General features: G+C 38.6%; 1 protein-coding gene across 1 annotated transcript in view; it reads left to right on the plus strand.

The window, feature by feature from the left end:
* The first annotated feature begins 2,263 nt into the window (after nucleotides 1-2,263).
* Nucleotides 2,264-18,274, plus strand: part of fgf14 (fibroblast growth factor 14) — a 107,363-nt gene continuing 91,352 nt past the window's right edge. The window contains exon 1 of the mRNA XM_030124682.1: nucleotides 2,264-3,142. Within this exon, the coding sequence (XP_029980542.1) occupies nucleotides 2,935-3,142 (208 nt within the window). The 5' untranslated portion in view covers nucleotides 2,264-2,934. The remainder of the gene's footprint in view (nucleotides 3,143-18,274) is intronic.

Genomic DNA, 18,274 nt, shown 5'->3' on the forward strand with positions numbered 1-18,274 from the left:
CCCCCATGTGTGAGCCTTTCAAATGTGTACAGTAACCACTGAGCCCATGAGTAAAATTGGAACCAGTCCATTTATCTCTGTGTATCTTAAATCAAGTTATTTTTCCTATCAGGAGAAAACAGGCTGTAAAAAACTCACAAGGGAACCACTTCTTGCCAGCCGCAGCCTAGGCAATCAAAAAGAAGTATTCTAATGATCCCTGACAAAATTGTCAGACGATATCCTCCAGGGTGCAATGATACTTTACATTACAGTAGACGGATCGATAGGCAGGATGACATGAGAGGCCTCTGCAGGGGGAGAAAGTGGAAAGGCTGCGATGCACTGCTCAGAGCACTGCTGATGAGTCCATTTGACCTCACAGGCCACATGTGGAAGCAAGTATATATTGTCCATAATATGCAAATTGCTTCAACTTTATACAGCAACAGTCTGTAGTGATATACTGGATTTACTTTCCTTCAGGTGTTTGTGTATGTGGCTTATAAAGGCAAAAACACAATGAAAGCAAAAATTTAGCAGCAAATGAAATCAAACAAGCACCTTTTTAAGTCAGATAGAAAATAACAGTAACACAGCAACATTGTAATGTCATGTTAAAAAAAAAAAAAAAAGTCAATCAGGAAACATTTAATTTCAAAGTGGCCCACATCCCTGAGGAACCAGTTATCACAGCCAACTGACAAGACCTGGGCGCCACAAAACTAGGTCATTAAAGTGGATTAATGCTGTAATTCAGAGATGAACACACAACACAACCCCACTAATGAACCCCTCCAGTCTCTCATCAAGCTTCCTGTGTTGTGGTTAATATTGTTTACACAAACCTCAGCTTTTTCTCTGTTCTGCTTAGTTGACGTTACATCGGTAAAAGTAGGTTTTAATAAGAACCTAATGCAGAGTTAAACTCGTCAACAGACATAATTATAAAAATGTGGTTATCCCAAGAGGTCCTGTGATGCAAAGTACATATAATATATATATAACAATTAAAACATACTTGCTTGTTTTGGAGATAAGGAGGATTAAATGAGACTGAGACTTTACCTTAAACTCATATCCATCACTTCGCATACGAATTTGACACTCACCCCTGATAAATAAACTCACTAATGTTCTAAATGGTTCATTTATTTCTGCCTAAGCTAAATGGTTGTTTATTTGTATTTCTTTGAACTGCAGCCGAACGAGGACGATTTACTGGCACACAGTATCTCACACCTGTGGGTTGAGTCAACTTCCTGGGGAACTAGTGGGTCCACTTTCAAACACTGGCAGACAAACTGACTTCTGCCACTTGTGCTGGGAGGAATTTGTGCTGACAGATCTCAGATGGTTCAATCCTAGATGTGGACTACGCACAACATGTTCATTAGAGAAACATGCAACAGCAATAACATTACATTTAACTCATACCTACAACACACACACATACACACACACAGTCCTCACTACCCATGCCCTTGTGAGAACAGGCATAATCAGGGGAAAACATGATCTTCTTCTCAGTAAGTCTGTGATGGAAAACTAAAATCCTTAGGGGAAAGTAGACATACAGTGGAAACTGTAGTCATGAGCAACACTAACTAGCCCTTTATCCTTAGGGAGGAAGGAACAAAACAGAGCCACAAAAGGTAAAAATACAGTTGCAAGGTTTTGTCTATAAAATCACATGACTTTGCTGTGATGTGTGACCAACTATCTGTTTTGTGGAATGCTTTGTTTGAGTTATTCAGGTGTCAGAAGCACATTGTTTTGCAGCTGATGTCACATTTAACTAGTTCTGTCTGCTGAAGTAATAGTGATTTGTTGCAGTACCTTATAGGCTACCGAGTACTCTGCAGCCCTGCTTCAGCAGTGCTTAGATGACTTGACAGAAGCAAACGCAAGCATCGTCACCAACCTATAGCAGGTGGTTCTGAGCACCTGTGACTGAACAAGGCTTTAATGCACAATTTCTCGCCTGACATACAAGATGCAAAAGGCGCCACAACTTAATACTTGCGAGAAAAGAATCCGAACCCCGAACAAGTCGAGATTATAAAAAATTAAAAAACGACAGTACTAATAGTGAGGTGCAGAGATATTGAGCTAAAGATGGACTTAACAGAAACTGTCATCTGTGAGAAATAAAGCCAAAACGGCTCGGGACAATAGTCACAGTCGGATCATAAAAAAAATTTCCGAGAGCATCACTGATATGACGGCGCAGAAACCAACCACGTGTTTACGTAATGGAAAGCCAATCTTTCAATGTTAACCCCTCCTCCCCTCCTATTTCTAACTAAGGTCCGACGCTAAAGGAAATTCATGCAAATGTTTTTATACAGGCGCACCGTACTTTTGGAGATGCAAGTGGCGTGGCGCTGAAAAGGCTTGAGGAAAATACCCCACAAAGGGAAGAAACGCACACTCCAGGAATCACGGACACACACCAAGAACCCAAGCCTGGCTTTAACAGAAACGTTGCAGTGTGGGACTATTAGACATGAAAGCTGAGGTTGGTGTTATCTGACCTCGCCAAACAAGCTGGTTTATAGGAGAAAGGAATTGGACTTGATCCGGCAATGTGGTGTTTTGCTGGGGCTATCATTGCAGCAGTCTGTGCATAGGATGCATCCTCCCCTGGCTTTTGATGCTGTGCAGATCCACCCTCCTCTCCTCAGAGTGATGAACTAATAGGCAATGATTTTCTCCTCGGAAATCCACCGTGTTTTACTGTTTTACTGTTAGTTGTGTTTGTTTACTGGCGGCCCGTCTCCTCCCGGTGCGACACATGCAATTTAAAGAGTATATTTTCTATTATCGACTAGTTGAGGAGGCATCCTTTAAACACCAGAAGGAGAAACACACCATAATTACGAAGTGTGACAGGTACTGAAAATTTTGCCACGTGAATGCAAACGCATAGGACTTGGATATACCTATTTTTCTATGATACAATTGGTAGCCTTGTCCTGGAGAACTGATCCAATTGTGTTATTATGCAACCGCAAGGATCTCATCTATATCTGGGTGTTTAAGCCACTGGATTGCTCTTCGCCCAAATCAATGTGGTTTCTTTGGAACATTTTCAGCAAAGGAACGCATATGCTGCAGTGTCTTTGTGGCAAGAGTCTTAAGAAAAACAAGAATCCAAGTGGTAAGCTCATCACTATTATGCCTACTCCTCCGTTTTGCTGTGAACCGGCGTTGTGCGTGCGTGCGCGCGCGTGTATGTGTATGAGCGAGAGAGTGTGTGTGTTCATGTGTATGTGTGTGTTTCTGCGTTATTCATTTGTTTTGTTGTAATGGTGATAGATCTGCAATCATATTTATGCAGCGAGTGGATCATGCAGAGGCGCCGGGAGGGGGGGACAACTTATTCTGTGCTGCTACTATCGGCGAGCCCAGGTTTGGGGACGCGCAGCGCACCAACACACAAAAGCCCCCCCTGCATCACCACGGCGCCATGATCTCCTAACTTTTTAAATAGCACTCACACACACACGGGCTAGATGTTATTTCAGTGGATAAAAAAATCCGTGCACAGTTATGTTGCCCAACGTGATTGCCCTTAACCAGATTATTCCATCCTGGGGGTTACTGCAGCAACATTCCCCCTCTGCAACACCACTTCTCGATTAAATGGGCTACCCGCTATATTTTCTGCAAGCCAGCCGGAGGAGACAGACTATTTTTTCATGTCTATCTCTCGGCTGTTGCGGCTCCATATTCCTCATGCGGTCCTGGGAAAAAAAAATACGGTTTTACAAAAGCATTTTGAGTTAAGGCATCAGAAAGTGAATAGGACATGTATATGAACTGAAGGGCTCCACTGGAAAAGCAACTCTGCCTTCCTCACCACATCGGGCTATTATTCCCAGTAATATTTACACCTCATGTCATAAATGCAACGTTCTGTTAAGCACCACTGAGCACACAATGCTCATTTCAACAGGCTGTTGTAGGTATGAAGGAAAAGCCCCAGGTGGACAGCATGTAGTACGGGCTACTTGTTACCTCATGTTGTGGGTTTGAAGATGATGTGCTCAGCAGCAGTACAGTTCCTCGACACTGCAACTGCAGCATAGTAGATCATCATCATACTGTAGTGGGACTATTTGCCTTGCTGACACTGCAGGAGCAACAACAAAGACATTGTCTACTATCACCTCAGCAAGACAATACATGTTTTTATCGGTATAGTTAGGTTATGTAGGTTAGTGTCTCCTGTTATAAACCTTTTGTGAATAAATCATCTCCAGCTGTATGTCATACTTTTATGTCATGATGAGCTACAGTCAGGACAAAGAGTTTAAACTTACACAAACCGCCTTGAGATTTTAAGATTTCTTTCAGATGTGCTCAATAACAAAAATGACTGCACAATAGACACAAGTTTTTGCAAAGTTGTTAGCAGTCTCAGCAGAATCATCTCTTTTAAGATAAAACTGAATCTTATAGGCCTACTATTTATACCTCATTGCATAACTTCATCACCAATCTTAATTTCGTATTGGTTACTTTTTATAAAATACATAATTGCTGTTCAGTACCGTATCATTTGAAGTTGAGTAATGAATCAGTGTGTAATTTGAAGCCATGCGCATTGATATGTGATTGTAACATTTGCATTGTTAAGCCCTATTGCTCAGTTGTTATAAATTGATTGTGTGGGCACAGAATTGTCAGGAATTGTACTGAAGCAGCATCTAGAGATTTGACTCTACTGAGAAATGGAGTATGCCAAAACAGACTGTGTCAGTGGGGTGCAGTGCTGTTTTAAGTATACGAACCAAAAGTCATCCACCAACACTCCGCACTGTCAAAAATCATGCAGCAGATTGGATTTCAGCAACAGAGGCACCTTAAACAACTTCAGTGGATTGTCGTAGTGGGACAGAAAATCTCTTTGTGGCTCTCGGTCAGCTGAGGCAGGTGTTTCCAGTGTTGTTCTCACCAGGCCTGAGCTCCACAGGCCTAATATACTGTAGTGCTCCAGCTCTTTCACTGTATTTATAGTAACACAACATAACAGGGAGAACACAGAGGGATGCCAACCAGGCTGCATCAATAGGAAGAATCAGTTTTTATTGAAACCTGTCTGCATCCACTTCAACCTAGTATTTAACATTGTTTTTTTTGGTGCAAGCTGCTGACAAGTCATTGTTTAAAGCATCTTGTCATTTTTGCGTCATCCATAACTGTCACTTTGCTTGATAAGGCAGTATTTAACACAAACCACTGAGAGATGTTGTATCCTAATGGAAGTAGAAAATATTGGGTGAAAGTTAGAACGCATATATCCTCGTCATTTTAAAAACAGTACCCATCCACTTTCGGAGTTCCTTAGTAAAGTCTCACTTAGCAGTTGTAGTTGCTGAGCTGTCATCATTTCAGCTGTGTCACTTATTCAAGCGACATTCTTTTTTCATCTAGGGTAGATGATGCTAACGGATGATTGTCTGGTGTAGCTGGCCTTAATGTTCACTCTCGTGTCCCAGCATGTCTTTGAGTGAACATACTTCATTAATTAAATTAGATAATGAAGGAGCTGAGTGGAAGAGATGCAGTACATTTCACCCTGAAGCCTGTGCGGCAGTGATGACTGTGCACGTGACGGCAAAGTTGTAAGCCTTAAACTTTGAGAATGTCATTGAATGATGTAAGCATCTATGATAGTAAACTAATGAGGACATGTGGGTAAATGACACTCGGGAAAGTTATGTCATGACTTGCCATAAGTACTGAAGGCAGACATTTGATGGATACTCCCTGAAGTATATTGGTCTGTGTAGTTTTGAGCTGAATGCTTTAATTGGAGACCGTTAGCGTCCAGTCTAAACTGACTCGTGAAGCTGTGTCTACGTGTGTAAATCCAGCAGCTATTGAAAGCTTTGGTTTATCTTTCCTGAGCCAAAACTTCCAGTGCATAATCCGAAATTAAATGTGCATTTTAATCTCCTGCAAATGTCCTTTTCCTGTGACATTCTCACCTCTGAGGAAGAAGAAGGGATCATATATTCAGTTCTTAGTGAATCCTACGTGATTTCCAAGGGGCAATTTTTTTTTTTTACACAGTTTGATTCATTTGTGCAACATACTCACGCTAGTTTAATTTGTGACAATAAAGAAATGGCTGTATAATTAAAGGGGATGGGTAAGATTCAAACAAGAACTCCTACAATTAGAATAACAGCAGGGTTTGCTAAAAATATCTTTCTCCAACCGCCATGGCATGTTGCTAGGTTTCATACAAAAACATTGCAGTAAGTTTGGAACCGAGCAGAGCTTTTTGCTGGCCCTGGTATACTACAGCTAAGATTAAAAAGCAGGAATTAATGTTAACTTATTTATCCTACAGTGCAGTTTCATCTTCACTATGTAACACAACAGTGACAGCATCCATTTGAGGCTTTTTCCTATGGATGTGTACGTTTTTTGTGGTTATATAGAAAAGGGGATCATGTTGCATGTTGCTTCTGTGCCACAGGTGAGTGAGATATGTCTTTTTTCCTTGTGTGTGAAAGTGACAGATCAGTTTTCACACTGCATTAATGCTTCTTACTCTTGAGAAATACGACCCACAAGATCCTGCGGAGGTTCATAATCGTACATGCTATCGAACATAATCGTGACAATAAGAGTGTATGTTTCCATTCTTAAAAGCCAACATGAACTGATCCGTTTTCCGTCAGCGCATGGGTCAGTATTATCTTGTTTATCAGTTAAAACCGAAGTAAAGCACTGAAAGTAGATGCTTCATATAATATATGCTTTTAACTAATGGTGCAAAGAAGCTACCTTTACTGGAACTGGCATTCAGTAGATTAAGGCATTACAGATATCATGCGCTTTCTGAATAAACTAGTAACCACTTTAAAAGGTCATATCTTTCTTTGAGTCCATCTAATGCATCTTTCATTTCCTGGATAATTTATACAAACAATTTGATCTTAGAAGATTTGCTCACACATTGAGCACAAGATAGCTGACAGTTTTATGTAAATAGATATTTTACAGCACACGAAACGTCTGATATATTCGTTGCAACCTTGTTAAAGGCCAAGAAAATATCCTGCCAGAGAACTGCAGAGTAAATCGAAGATTAGTTGATTGCTTTGTGATTTGAGCCATGGGTACAGTTTGCTACCTGTGGTGCGAAAGGTAACTGTGAGGAACATCATGCGGCAGAATGAGAATGACAATGTGATTACTGTAAATGATGCTGATTTATCAGAAGAGGAATGCTGTGTGAGGCAGAGTTTTTATTTTATCTGACTTTCTATTCACAATATACATAATAATCAGAGTATCCTTGATGCCAAACCTTCAGTAACAAATGATCAAAAGCTTTTTATTCTTTTCCTTTTCACAGTATCTGTCAGCAGCTTTATTTTTGTGGTTGTGGTGAGTTATGTTTGACACAGAGGGCTGAAATTGGCCATTTGTTGAAAAAGTATTGACACGGTGTTATCAGATTTGAAGGAATAATTTAAGGACTTCTGGTTGCAGGACCACATACCGTTTCAGATTGGGTAATAAATTGTGTCTATTGTCAGTTTTATTATCTCTCCTGACTTCAATCATTTGGAGTCATTTAAGGTGAAATTCTTAGTCAGGCTATGATCTGTTGACCAAACTAAGTAAAGCTGAAAAGTGCTTGATAGTATTTCAGCATCACAGGGTAAAAAAATCCATAATTACCTTTCAATATATTGTAATTTTAGGCTGTAGAAGATATATCCCATGGTTTAATATCTCATAAATGTTTTTCAAATAGGTAGGAGGTTCAACATATAGTTGGTGTCTGTAAGTAACAGATCGCTGTTTAGATTCAGTGAGATGCAACTCTTTGGTTCTAGTCTGTGGTTCAACACCGATGCCTGCAAAAGTGCCCTCTCTTTTTCAAAGTGGTGTGAAAACGAATCAGGTCATCTATATTTCTGTATATTTATTGTTTCTGGACAGAGAGGAGAGAGCTGCAGAATTAAGGTGGCTTTGATTTTACTCCTGCAGCTTTAAATGTGACACAGATATAACTCAGATCTGTAACTCAGGTTGATTTATTTCATATGATGGTAAATAAGTTTAGAATGGTGTTAAGGACTGGTTTTTCCAATTCCTCACCTTATTTTATATAATGAACAAAAGGTTACAGTTTTTTGATGAATTCTAAACCATATGTTAACTCTGGGCTAGTGTCTTTTGGAAAAAATGAACAACATTGACTGTATTTTGTCAGGTATAAAAAAAGATGCGAGTTTAAGCTTCTTTTTAGACCCAATGGTATATAAATTCCTTCCAAGGACTTCCTGAATTTCACTGACCTCACTAGTTTATAACTGACGATGTGCGCAATTCTGATAGCTCTATTTTTTCTAGGAACACTGGGAAATTGAGGTGCATCTAAAATAGTCATCACATCAGGATAATATATCCTCAGCATTTCCCCACTTGGTTTCCTGCCCTGTGTCTTATGGAAGCTCCATAAATCATCCTGTAATTTGGCTCAATCCTTGCCTTTAATAGTGGGAGCTGTGTGACACATTCCCCACGTCTCTGAGTGGAGATGTGGCTTTATAGAGAGAAGCAATGGCGTAACACTACCCTAAGCAGGTTCTTTCTAACACATGGCACATCTTACTGCTAACTATTTCAAAGATCCCCGGATCCCTGGAGATGCTGAGCTCCTGTGCTGGGCTGATGCACTGCACTCTGATTCACAATGAAGTGACAAAGTGATGAGCATGATAGAGCAAGAGCAACGAATGCAATGCAAGCAGAGTATAAGATATGTTTTGTTTTTTTGTTTTTTTTGCAATAAACACGTACTTTAAACAGATATGCCGATGGGTTGCCACAAATACAGACCTTATTGTTATCGTCACTGCCAAAAATGTACAGTGAGGTGTCATAAATGACTCTGTGCAACACTGATGTTAACATTGTACAAATGGATGAGCAATTTTAGTAGGTGTATGGAGTGCTTTAGTCTTCAGAGATAGCTTTTATCTCTGAATTTAGGGTATGAACTGATTGCCTTGACAGTCTTGTGTAATGAAATCAACATTGTCAGATAGAGGTATTTAATGGCTCTATGCGCAATGTGCCATCTGTTACTGCAATAATATCAAGACGACAGGTACTATACTTCATTTGTGGTGAAATGGAATCAATAGTTCCATGCATTTTTTTTTTACTATTCTGTCAATGTGAAAGTGATATTAGTATTGACAGTAGCAAAGCATCGATGAAATATCATTCCCAGTTGTCCCCCGTGACCTCTTTTTTTGTGCTCTTACTGCAGTTCTTCTGCATTATAGAGGGAAGCGGTAACAATTTGACTTAAATACTTCCCCTCACCCACAGACATATCCTCTTCAGATTGAAAGCTGACATAATTACAGTGGAGATGTTCTTAAGGAGAGTAGTTAGCTTCCGCTGAAAGAAACCCATGGAGAGGTATAATTTCAGCGTTTTATGTACAGCAGGTATCATTGTATATGAGGGTCTATAAGTGGTCACCAGAGGCACAGCCCGAGCTGTCCTGACAAAGTTCATTGATTGAATATAAATAGATATTTTTGAAAGGAGCTGGAGTTTTCATTCTCATTTCATATCATCGTGCAATTGTTATTTTTTGTTACTTTTTTTTTGTTAAGGATCCCTATTCACTGTCTTGATTTCAGTCCTTACGCTTCACCAACACTAGATCTTCTAATACCCTTATCACTTCATTTACTCTCCTCTTCATTTCTAGATACTGTGTCTAACTTACAGATCCACACTTATGTTTTTTTTATCCTTGTGATAAGCTGTAGTTAAGAGGTTATAAATCTCTGTGTAAGTCACAATAAGTTGCTTTTTATTTTATCGTATCATTTAAAGAACAATACATTTTCCAACTATACATTTTTTTTTATATTTCTGATCTATTATACCAGTAAAAATACATTACAAATGGGATATTTATGAGATAACAATGCCTTACAAGGTCAATAATTCGTTCATTATGGACATTTTTCTGCAGTCATACTTAGATTTATATGTTAATTGTTATGCTCAAATTATGTTTTCCCAATAGTACACACTTTTCATTGAATAATAAGGCAATGCATTGTTGTGGTGTATGTACTTATGGAATAGTTCTTTGTAGCTAAAGCTAATAGTGTGACTTTGAACAGAACAATTTTGGAAGATATCGTCCAATGTCAGTATGAGTGCAACATATATGCTCTATGACCTTAAATTGATTTAATCTTTTCACTTAGTAGTATTATCAACATTTTGTCCAGTTCTCTGGCTAATCACCACAGCCCTTCAATATTATGACAAAGGGGATTTCTTATCTTTTGAGAAAACCTGAACCATAAACACAATCAATGCTTATATCATGCAGTTCTCTCAATTACCAGTAGGTATAGCCAAATGTGTTCTGTAAAGTCACAACAATTCTGACCTTTGGCCCAAATCAAATCATCTTTAAAGGAGTGATATTTTGCTTTTTTTTTTTTTTTTTAAATGGAATTGTGCATTTTAAAACATTTCCCTGTAAATACTATGCTTGGGTCTGAATTCTTTATTAATTCAACTCCACAGGTCCATCTTGAACCCTATTTCTGAGTAATGACATGCGAATGGTCGTTTTGAGCGCTGGCCCTTTAAATACAAATGACCCCAACCCCTCCAGGTTGTTGAAAGTGCTGCTCTGTCCCATTCAGCCACTTGAGTTTGTTAATACAATCAACAACTGAACATTTTAGGTAATCGGCGCAGTTTGGGCATATTTTCAGTATGGACTACAACCACTGCTGCTGACAAACAAATATGGCGTACTTGGAGAAATGTTTGTCGGAAGCCTTGACCTTATATGTGCAAATGTCTTGATGTAACTAGTTGTAAACGTAACAAATTAAGAAGGAATTGAAACGGGTTGTAGAAATCCACTCGATTTTTGCTGGAATGAATATAAAGATAGCTTTGCAGCACCTGGAGGGTTCAAATTCAAACTTTTTAAACTATTATTGTCCCCAAATACACAAATACATGTATCAAAGACTAATAAAAGTTGGTTTAGCAAAATATGACCCCTTTAAGTCCATGCAAATATTTGTGCCAAATTTAACTTTTCACTGTCATATTATATTCATAGAAGTGGATATGAGGTCAATATGATTTTAAATTTAGATCTTTGGATAACAATAACATTTCAGTTCATGCTTGCACCTGAAATTATTTGTGGCAAAAATTTGTGACTCTATCAATCTGTTCCTGACAAATGACACTTTAAACATAATGGAAACCCAACGGAAGAGGACTGAGAAAAAGATGCAGGTTTTCCATTAATGAGGATTAAAAAAGGACACTTATTTACTCGAATGACAAGTATTTAAATACATGTTTAATTTAATCAGAGTTTAAAATCCTTTCACTCTCAGTCTTGTTCTGAATGAATGCCAGTGGATGAAATCATAAACTACTCAGTTCTAAAGACATGATTCACAGCAGACACGCCAAATGAGGACCGTCTGAGAAAATGTTTTGCTTGACAAGGCCTGATGGAAATACAAAATAAAAGATTAGGAAAAAATATTGATGTAAATGAGACTATGAAATGAAATAAGTCCCAGGCAGAACAAACAAGTACTGCCAAAAATGAAGCTGACAAGCACTGAAGTAGTTTATGGACATCAAATAATCACAAAATACAACAAGGTGGCCAGTGGCATATGAGATCAGCACTGATGGGAAGCATCAGTTTCAAATGAAGACAAAATGATTTGTTTTTTGTTTTATTTCATTTGTATTCTAATAGTTCCTGTTGATATTTTTGCTCTCTCTAAATTGTAAAATCCTCTTTCTGAACTGAAGGGTTAGAAGACTGACAGGATGTTGAGTCACTTTGTTTATTATGTCATTAATATTGTCTTAAGGTTGTCTTCTACTAGCTGGAAATGATAAAATGGTATTAGTGCGTTGCTGGTGTTGTACAGTAAGAATGGGCCGTGTTCTCCATGGCATCGGTGACAAGGATATAACGTCTTTAACCTTTAAGCACATTACATCGAACATGCATTGTGTGTGTTTACGTTGAGCCACATAATGTGCTGCTGTAAATTACACAGCCGAAGGTGCACTGTTTAAGAGATGCCGTGTGCTGTTATAGAACAATGAGGAGTCCTGGAGGGAAGCACACGGCGAGGTCAGCTGAATCCACTTCTTTCCCTCGCTGAAAGTACATTTAAATGATTTGATTATGATTGATTGCAGATATGATTTCATGACTCACTGTTGGCCTGTAGCTCATTTATTACAGTTGTCCATCATCTGACTGTGCTCCCTATTGTCTCAGTAAACTGATCAGGATGCTCTCTCTTTCTTTCACTCACTAACTAAGTCTTTTTCAAATGTATATACAGATTTATTTTATTGGCATGACCATAATGAGGTATGATAATAATATATACATAATGAAAGCAAAACAAATAATCTTTCAATTTGACTGAACACAGTGTAAACCATATGTACAGTTGCCAAGTCTGCATAAATCAAAGCTCAATAACCAGGTTCTGTTTATGGTTTCTGTGTTTCTTCAGTTATTCTCATATTCATTACTAGATGTTGAATTGGGTTGTAGATGTCTAGTGCTGTGTAGTACTTCTCCACTCTTTTGGCTGTAATTTGGTTTGTCATGATTGGAGGGCTTTGTAAGGATCAGGGTAGAGGGGACCTTTCAGCACCTTTTGGCTATGCAGAATTTTGAGAAAGCAGAAGCTATAGGGTGACTGACTTTTAATTTGGTCTTTTCCCAAATAAAAGAGGAAATTGGCTTAAGAAAACGCTCTCTAGCATTTGTTGCATTTCTGTGGAAGTTCATAGAAATGCTGCTGTCCGGTTTCAGATGGGTTTCAGTTTCTTTCTGTCTGTGTCATTCTCCTTCAGTCTTGTTCTGCTTTATATTTGTATATTTTCATCATACTCCCCTGTTTTTTTTTAATGATGTGATTCACTTAATGAATATGTAAAATGTCACTTATTTTTTTAGATTTCTCTACGTTCTTCAGTCATCATGGGTGTCTTATTTGCCCATATGTACAGTGTCTTCCTCAGTCTGGCTCTGTCATTCCGTCTGCTCCATTCAGCATTCAGGGGTCTGTTCTGTGCAGTGCTGGAGGTTGTGTGGTGGCTACGGTATACTGTGTAGATTTTTGCTGCAGTGCAGCAGGCAGTATTGTGCTGCCGCTGCCTCTGTCTTTCCACTGCCTCTCTCCCTCTCTCTCTCTCCTTCTGTATGGATTCATTTTTGTGTACATTGTTTGTGAGCAGTGGAACACTTCCAGACAGTTTTGCTGTAAAAAGAAAAAAAAAAAGCACTAGCCCCAGAGCTTCCATCTCATTCATCACTCCTAGCCCAGCACTTTGTTGCCTTCCACTCTTTTTTTCCTCGGTAGTTGCATAGCTTTGTCAACCTTTTTATGATGACCTTTCGCAAGTTCTTATTTTCAAGACTTGTTTTCACCTCGTGCACCTCCCTGTCTTGAAGTACAGTTTTAGGCTCGTTCCCCCTGGGGCTGTTGTCCTTTATTCCGACAACGACTGAGAAGGGGTGAGTGAGGTGATGTGGTGAGCAGTGACTAAGTAACCTGTTTGTTTTGGTGAGTGCTTGGGTCCCTGCGCAGAAACACCAGTTGTTTTCAGTTACAGACACCGGGCTGGAGACAGTGTGTCAGTGACCAGACACATTCAACACCAGACGACAGACTGGAAGCTGAAACACTTCTAACAGAGGACACGCAGTCAATCTCAACATCCTTATTTTGTCTGGGGACTCAGCACACATGGGCCTCATGCACCCACTTTGTCTTAAAATTCTCTTATACAGGATTTTTTCCCTTAATTTCACTTTTCTTTTTGTAACTGGAGAAGAAACAAATTCAGATGCACCAAATATTTTAACCCATAAAGACCCAACACTACTTTTGTGGCAATTCCCAAATATATTTTTCTCTCTATTTAACCTATCTTAAGTGATTTATCACCATTTATTATAATATCATCTTCTGTATTTAGTGTTTTTTGAGTGTAATTTAGGTATTTTCTTTTATTTAATCCACTGATCATGTTGATGTTCATTAAAGCTCAGAGTAAATCCAAAGGTTATTAAATCAGAAACAGAGAAAACTGAATAAAAAGTGACATTTTCAACAAATATATCAATAACTGAGCATAAAACGTGTGTCTATCCATTAGCATTGATCAAACTCTATGGGTTTTACTGGTGAATCAATGTTGTAGAAGATGACTGTATTTTGCACATTCACTACAGAGCCTCTGAACATCCAAATGGGTCATATCTGACCATGAAATGACGACAAACTGTATTTTACACCAATTATTTACATGGATTTTAATTGTCAGTGGCTGTTTGGATCTTTATGGGTTAAACAATTTAAATCCATTGTCATGCAGGTGTACTGAATGATGAATTCCACTTCCATCATAAACTAGAGGCATGTGGGCAATTGTTTGTTATTAGCATAAAAAACACTTCTGAAACACTACAAGTATAAGAGCAGAGCTGTGTTCCGGTTGTTGTTTCAGTTCCCCTCATTGACTTCCCCTCGGTCCTTGGTAATATGTATGACATAAATCATGCAGAATAAACAGAATGGATCTACCCTCATTCACTCTCTGCCCAAGTAATCACAGATCCATCACTCGGTGTAGGTTTAGTGCTATGCTGCTGTCTACAGATAATCACAAATAGCGACCCTTGTAACTGTAAAACAAGCCACACAACATCAACATAGGCAGTAAATGAGTTGATACACATGTTGTAACTTCAGTTTGAGATGCAACATAGACTGGGAAATATGACAAATGAAGCGCACATAGGAAAATGTGCTCCTTTGTAATTACACCTGTGTATTCTCCTTTGTTTCATAGTAATTTGAATAAGTACTGGAACGTTTCTCAGATATGGAGTGCAAATATTGTGACTCATGCCAAATTTGTATCATCATCAGTAGTAGGGAAATAATTGTACTGGAATATATTTGATGGAATGTCTGTACAGGTGTTGCAGGAAACTCACTTAATAGAAAACTGATAATTGGCAAAACATTTGTGATCCAGTAAGTGCCATGTGAGCAGTGGGATTCACAGTAACTGTAATTAAAAGAAAATGATTTGAGATGAAAAGCAAAAAAAAACAAAAAAACTGCACCGCTCAAGCCAAAAGCTCCATGATGGTGACTGGAGGAGGACAGGAGGAGGTGGCGGTTTCACAAGTAGAGTTCAAGAAATAATTGGAGAGGTATCAGTGACAGGTGTCCAGTCAAACGCTCCACTTGACAGCAGAAACACTCCACGGGACACAGGAAGCAGTTTATGCAGCCAGAGATACACGCATGCACCATCAGCTTTAATGGAGATCAGTGGACTGATTCTTTGTCTTTTGCTCACAAACTTTATTATCCAGTCCATATAATTACTTCAAAATATGTACTTAAAATATGTAATGTAATAATTTAAGTATGTATGTAATGTTTTTTGCAATTTTTGTATTCCTTAACCCTATAACACCAAACGTATCATATTTGATCCATGAGTTTTGAAGCCCTCTACATGATCAGTGTGATATTATTTTTCTTGAAAAACCTGATGTGTACAATTAGATACATGCAATACACAGATAATCCACCGGGGGAGAGGAATTTGTTCACCAGACGCCTTTCCAGTGACACTACAAGATTGTCATTAATGAGGAAGGAAGCAGAACTTTGCCAGTTTTGAAAGGGAATTACCAATTTGTTAGACATGTTTGTGTTATATAATGTTTTTGTTTGTCCAAAAATTATAATATTTGAGCATTGAGACCCAATGTACCAAATATGATACAAAGTTGAAACTCATACATGGAAATTGCTATTTGTTAAAAAAACAAAAAAAAAAGTTTTTGGGTTGTTCAGAAGGACCAATAAAAGCTCCAGTTTCAAAGAACTATAATTTTCTGTCAATGATTTAATGGTTTAGGCTTTACAGGGTTAAATGTAAAATGTGTTTTCTTATGATGGACAATCAAGTGGAATGTTTTTTCTTATCTTCTGAAAATGCACTCACTGATTTTTGGGCTACAAAAATTTATGAGAAATTGTGGCTACGAACCAAAAAAAAGAAAAGTGTTGCTATTGCTTCCCACATGAGGCCCATTCTCTGTAGCGTGCCATGCAGTTGTCATTTTACCAACACCATTTAGCCATGACATGACAGCACTTGACATTTTGGGTGGGTTACCTCTAGCCCTCTGAGAAGGTGTCTGTGCAATCAGTGGGATATGGTTATCTGTATGTTGGACGGTTCTGGCGCAGAGATGGTGGCAGGGTCTCTACAAGTGGGTGACAGCTGAGATATAGCATGTATGAGAAAATATGATATGCACGTGCTCTTGTGAATGAGTTAAAAGGTTGTTCTGTGGGGCGTAGAAACCTGTTCAGCTTCACAAAAGAAACTTAGCGTCATTGCATTGATTGTAGTGTTGAAGGTGTTGAGAAATAATGCACAAGATTTTTCAGCTTGACACGGAAACAACAACTTTTGCTAAGGTTGTGGAGAAGCGCGTACGCAAGGCGCTAAATACTCAAGGACAGGATGGTGAGTCCTGGTAGAGAGACTGGCATGTTGATGAATAGGAATCTGGAAATGCATAGAGGTCCACTTGTTTCTGCAAATCTCATGATGGTTCATAATGCTGTATGATTGTTACCTGAATAATCTGTAGCATGTAAAAGAAGCACTAGGAGGTGATGTGAACCTGATGAGCAGGGGGAAAGTCTTATCGATGTAGTCTGCTCCCACACTAATAAAACTAATCACTGCATTGCAGATGATCAAACCTGAAGGTCATACTTTGTAGTTTGTGTGTGCATGTGAACATGTTAACACGTCTGCGAGCGTGTGGTCGACTCGCCAATTATTTTATGTAGCTGCATGGCAAATAGGAGGAGGTGATTTCATTATGTATGCAATGCTTCTAGAGTTTATTTTGTGTTATTTGTCATGCATAAGCTATAAACCTTTATCAAGGCCATGTACATTGATGCACAGTGGATCTACAGTGACATCTTCTCTCTTCTCTTCTCTTCTCTTCTCTTCTCTTCTCTTCTCTTCTCTTCTCTTCTCTTCTCTTCTCTTCTCTTCTCTTCTCTTCTCTTCTCTTCTCTTCTCTTCTCTTCTCTTCTTTTAAAACAGTCATAACAGTAAAAGGGGATAAAGTTACATCTCGGTTTATGTCAGATGTCTTTCAGCTCTGTTCTTCTCATGTTCATACAGAAAACAGATAGATCATATTAAGTATGGTCGCACCTTGACACATTACCTAACATGTGATATAAGAAGTTGTTCTTTGATAACAGCCAATATAACACTCACTTTGACAGCCCTGCTCATGTAGCTGCAGAGTCACGATCCACTGGTTCCAAGGCCACACATCCTGGCTGTTTTTCATGAGCTCTCAATAGAATCATCTCAAAACACATTACACAACCATTTTAACCAATAAAACTCCACAGTATCTTAGAGACAGACAAATAAACGGATGCCACTGGTGACTGTAGAAACTCAACAATGTAGTTTGGCATGTTACAAACACTGGTGCAGCATTGGGGCAAGTTTATTGAACACTTTCTTCGTTAAAAAAAAAGATGATATTGACTTGTTTTTATGACATTTGAGAGATGCAATAGTGTCCCCTGGTTTGGAACAAATGGAAGGGGCCCACTGGGAGTAAGATGGGGACTCTATGACATTATTCAACCGTCTGTTTTTGGTGCATGTGCACAAAGGGTGTTGAAGACATAATCAAATTTATTAGCCGTTTAACACTTCAGTATCGGATGTCTCTTGTTATGAGCTCCAGTTCTTTACACCTACACACCTGTTCCACCGCAATACATGTTTAAGAGCAATGGAGGCGTTAGGGAGGTTATTTACTATATGGAATAATTAAGGTCATATGATTTGGTAATCAGTCCGCTTGGGAGTCACTTGAGTGCTGTGTAAAAGAAACAAACATTTTTTTTTTTTTCCATTGCACAGTTGCAGCAATCAAAAAAACAAATGCTTTATCTGTACAAGTTGACTTAAACAACCTGTGTAAAATATGTTGCTAAAAATAGTTCTGAGATAGAATTATGTGTTCACAATTTTACTTAAATGCAATAAATTCGGCTTGGCGAAGAAGTGGTTTTACGGTTTATTTGTTGATATGAGTTCAAACTATTATATGAGA

The sequence above is a fragment of the Sphaeramia orbicularis genome, chromosome 21 (genome assembly GCF_902148855.1).
Source record: "Sphaeramia orbicularis chromosome 21, fSphaOr1.1, whole genome shotgun sequence".
Lineage (NCBI taxonomy): Eukaryota > Metazoa > Chordata > Actinopteri > Kurtiformes > Apogonidae > Sphaeramia > Sphaeramia orbicularis.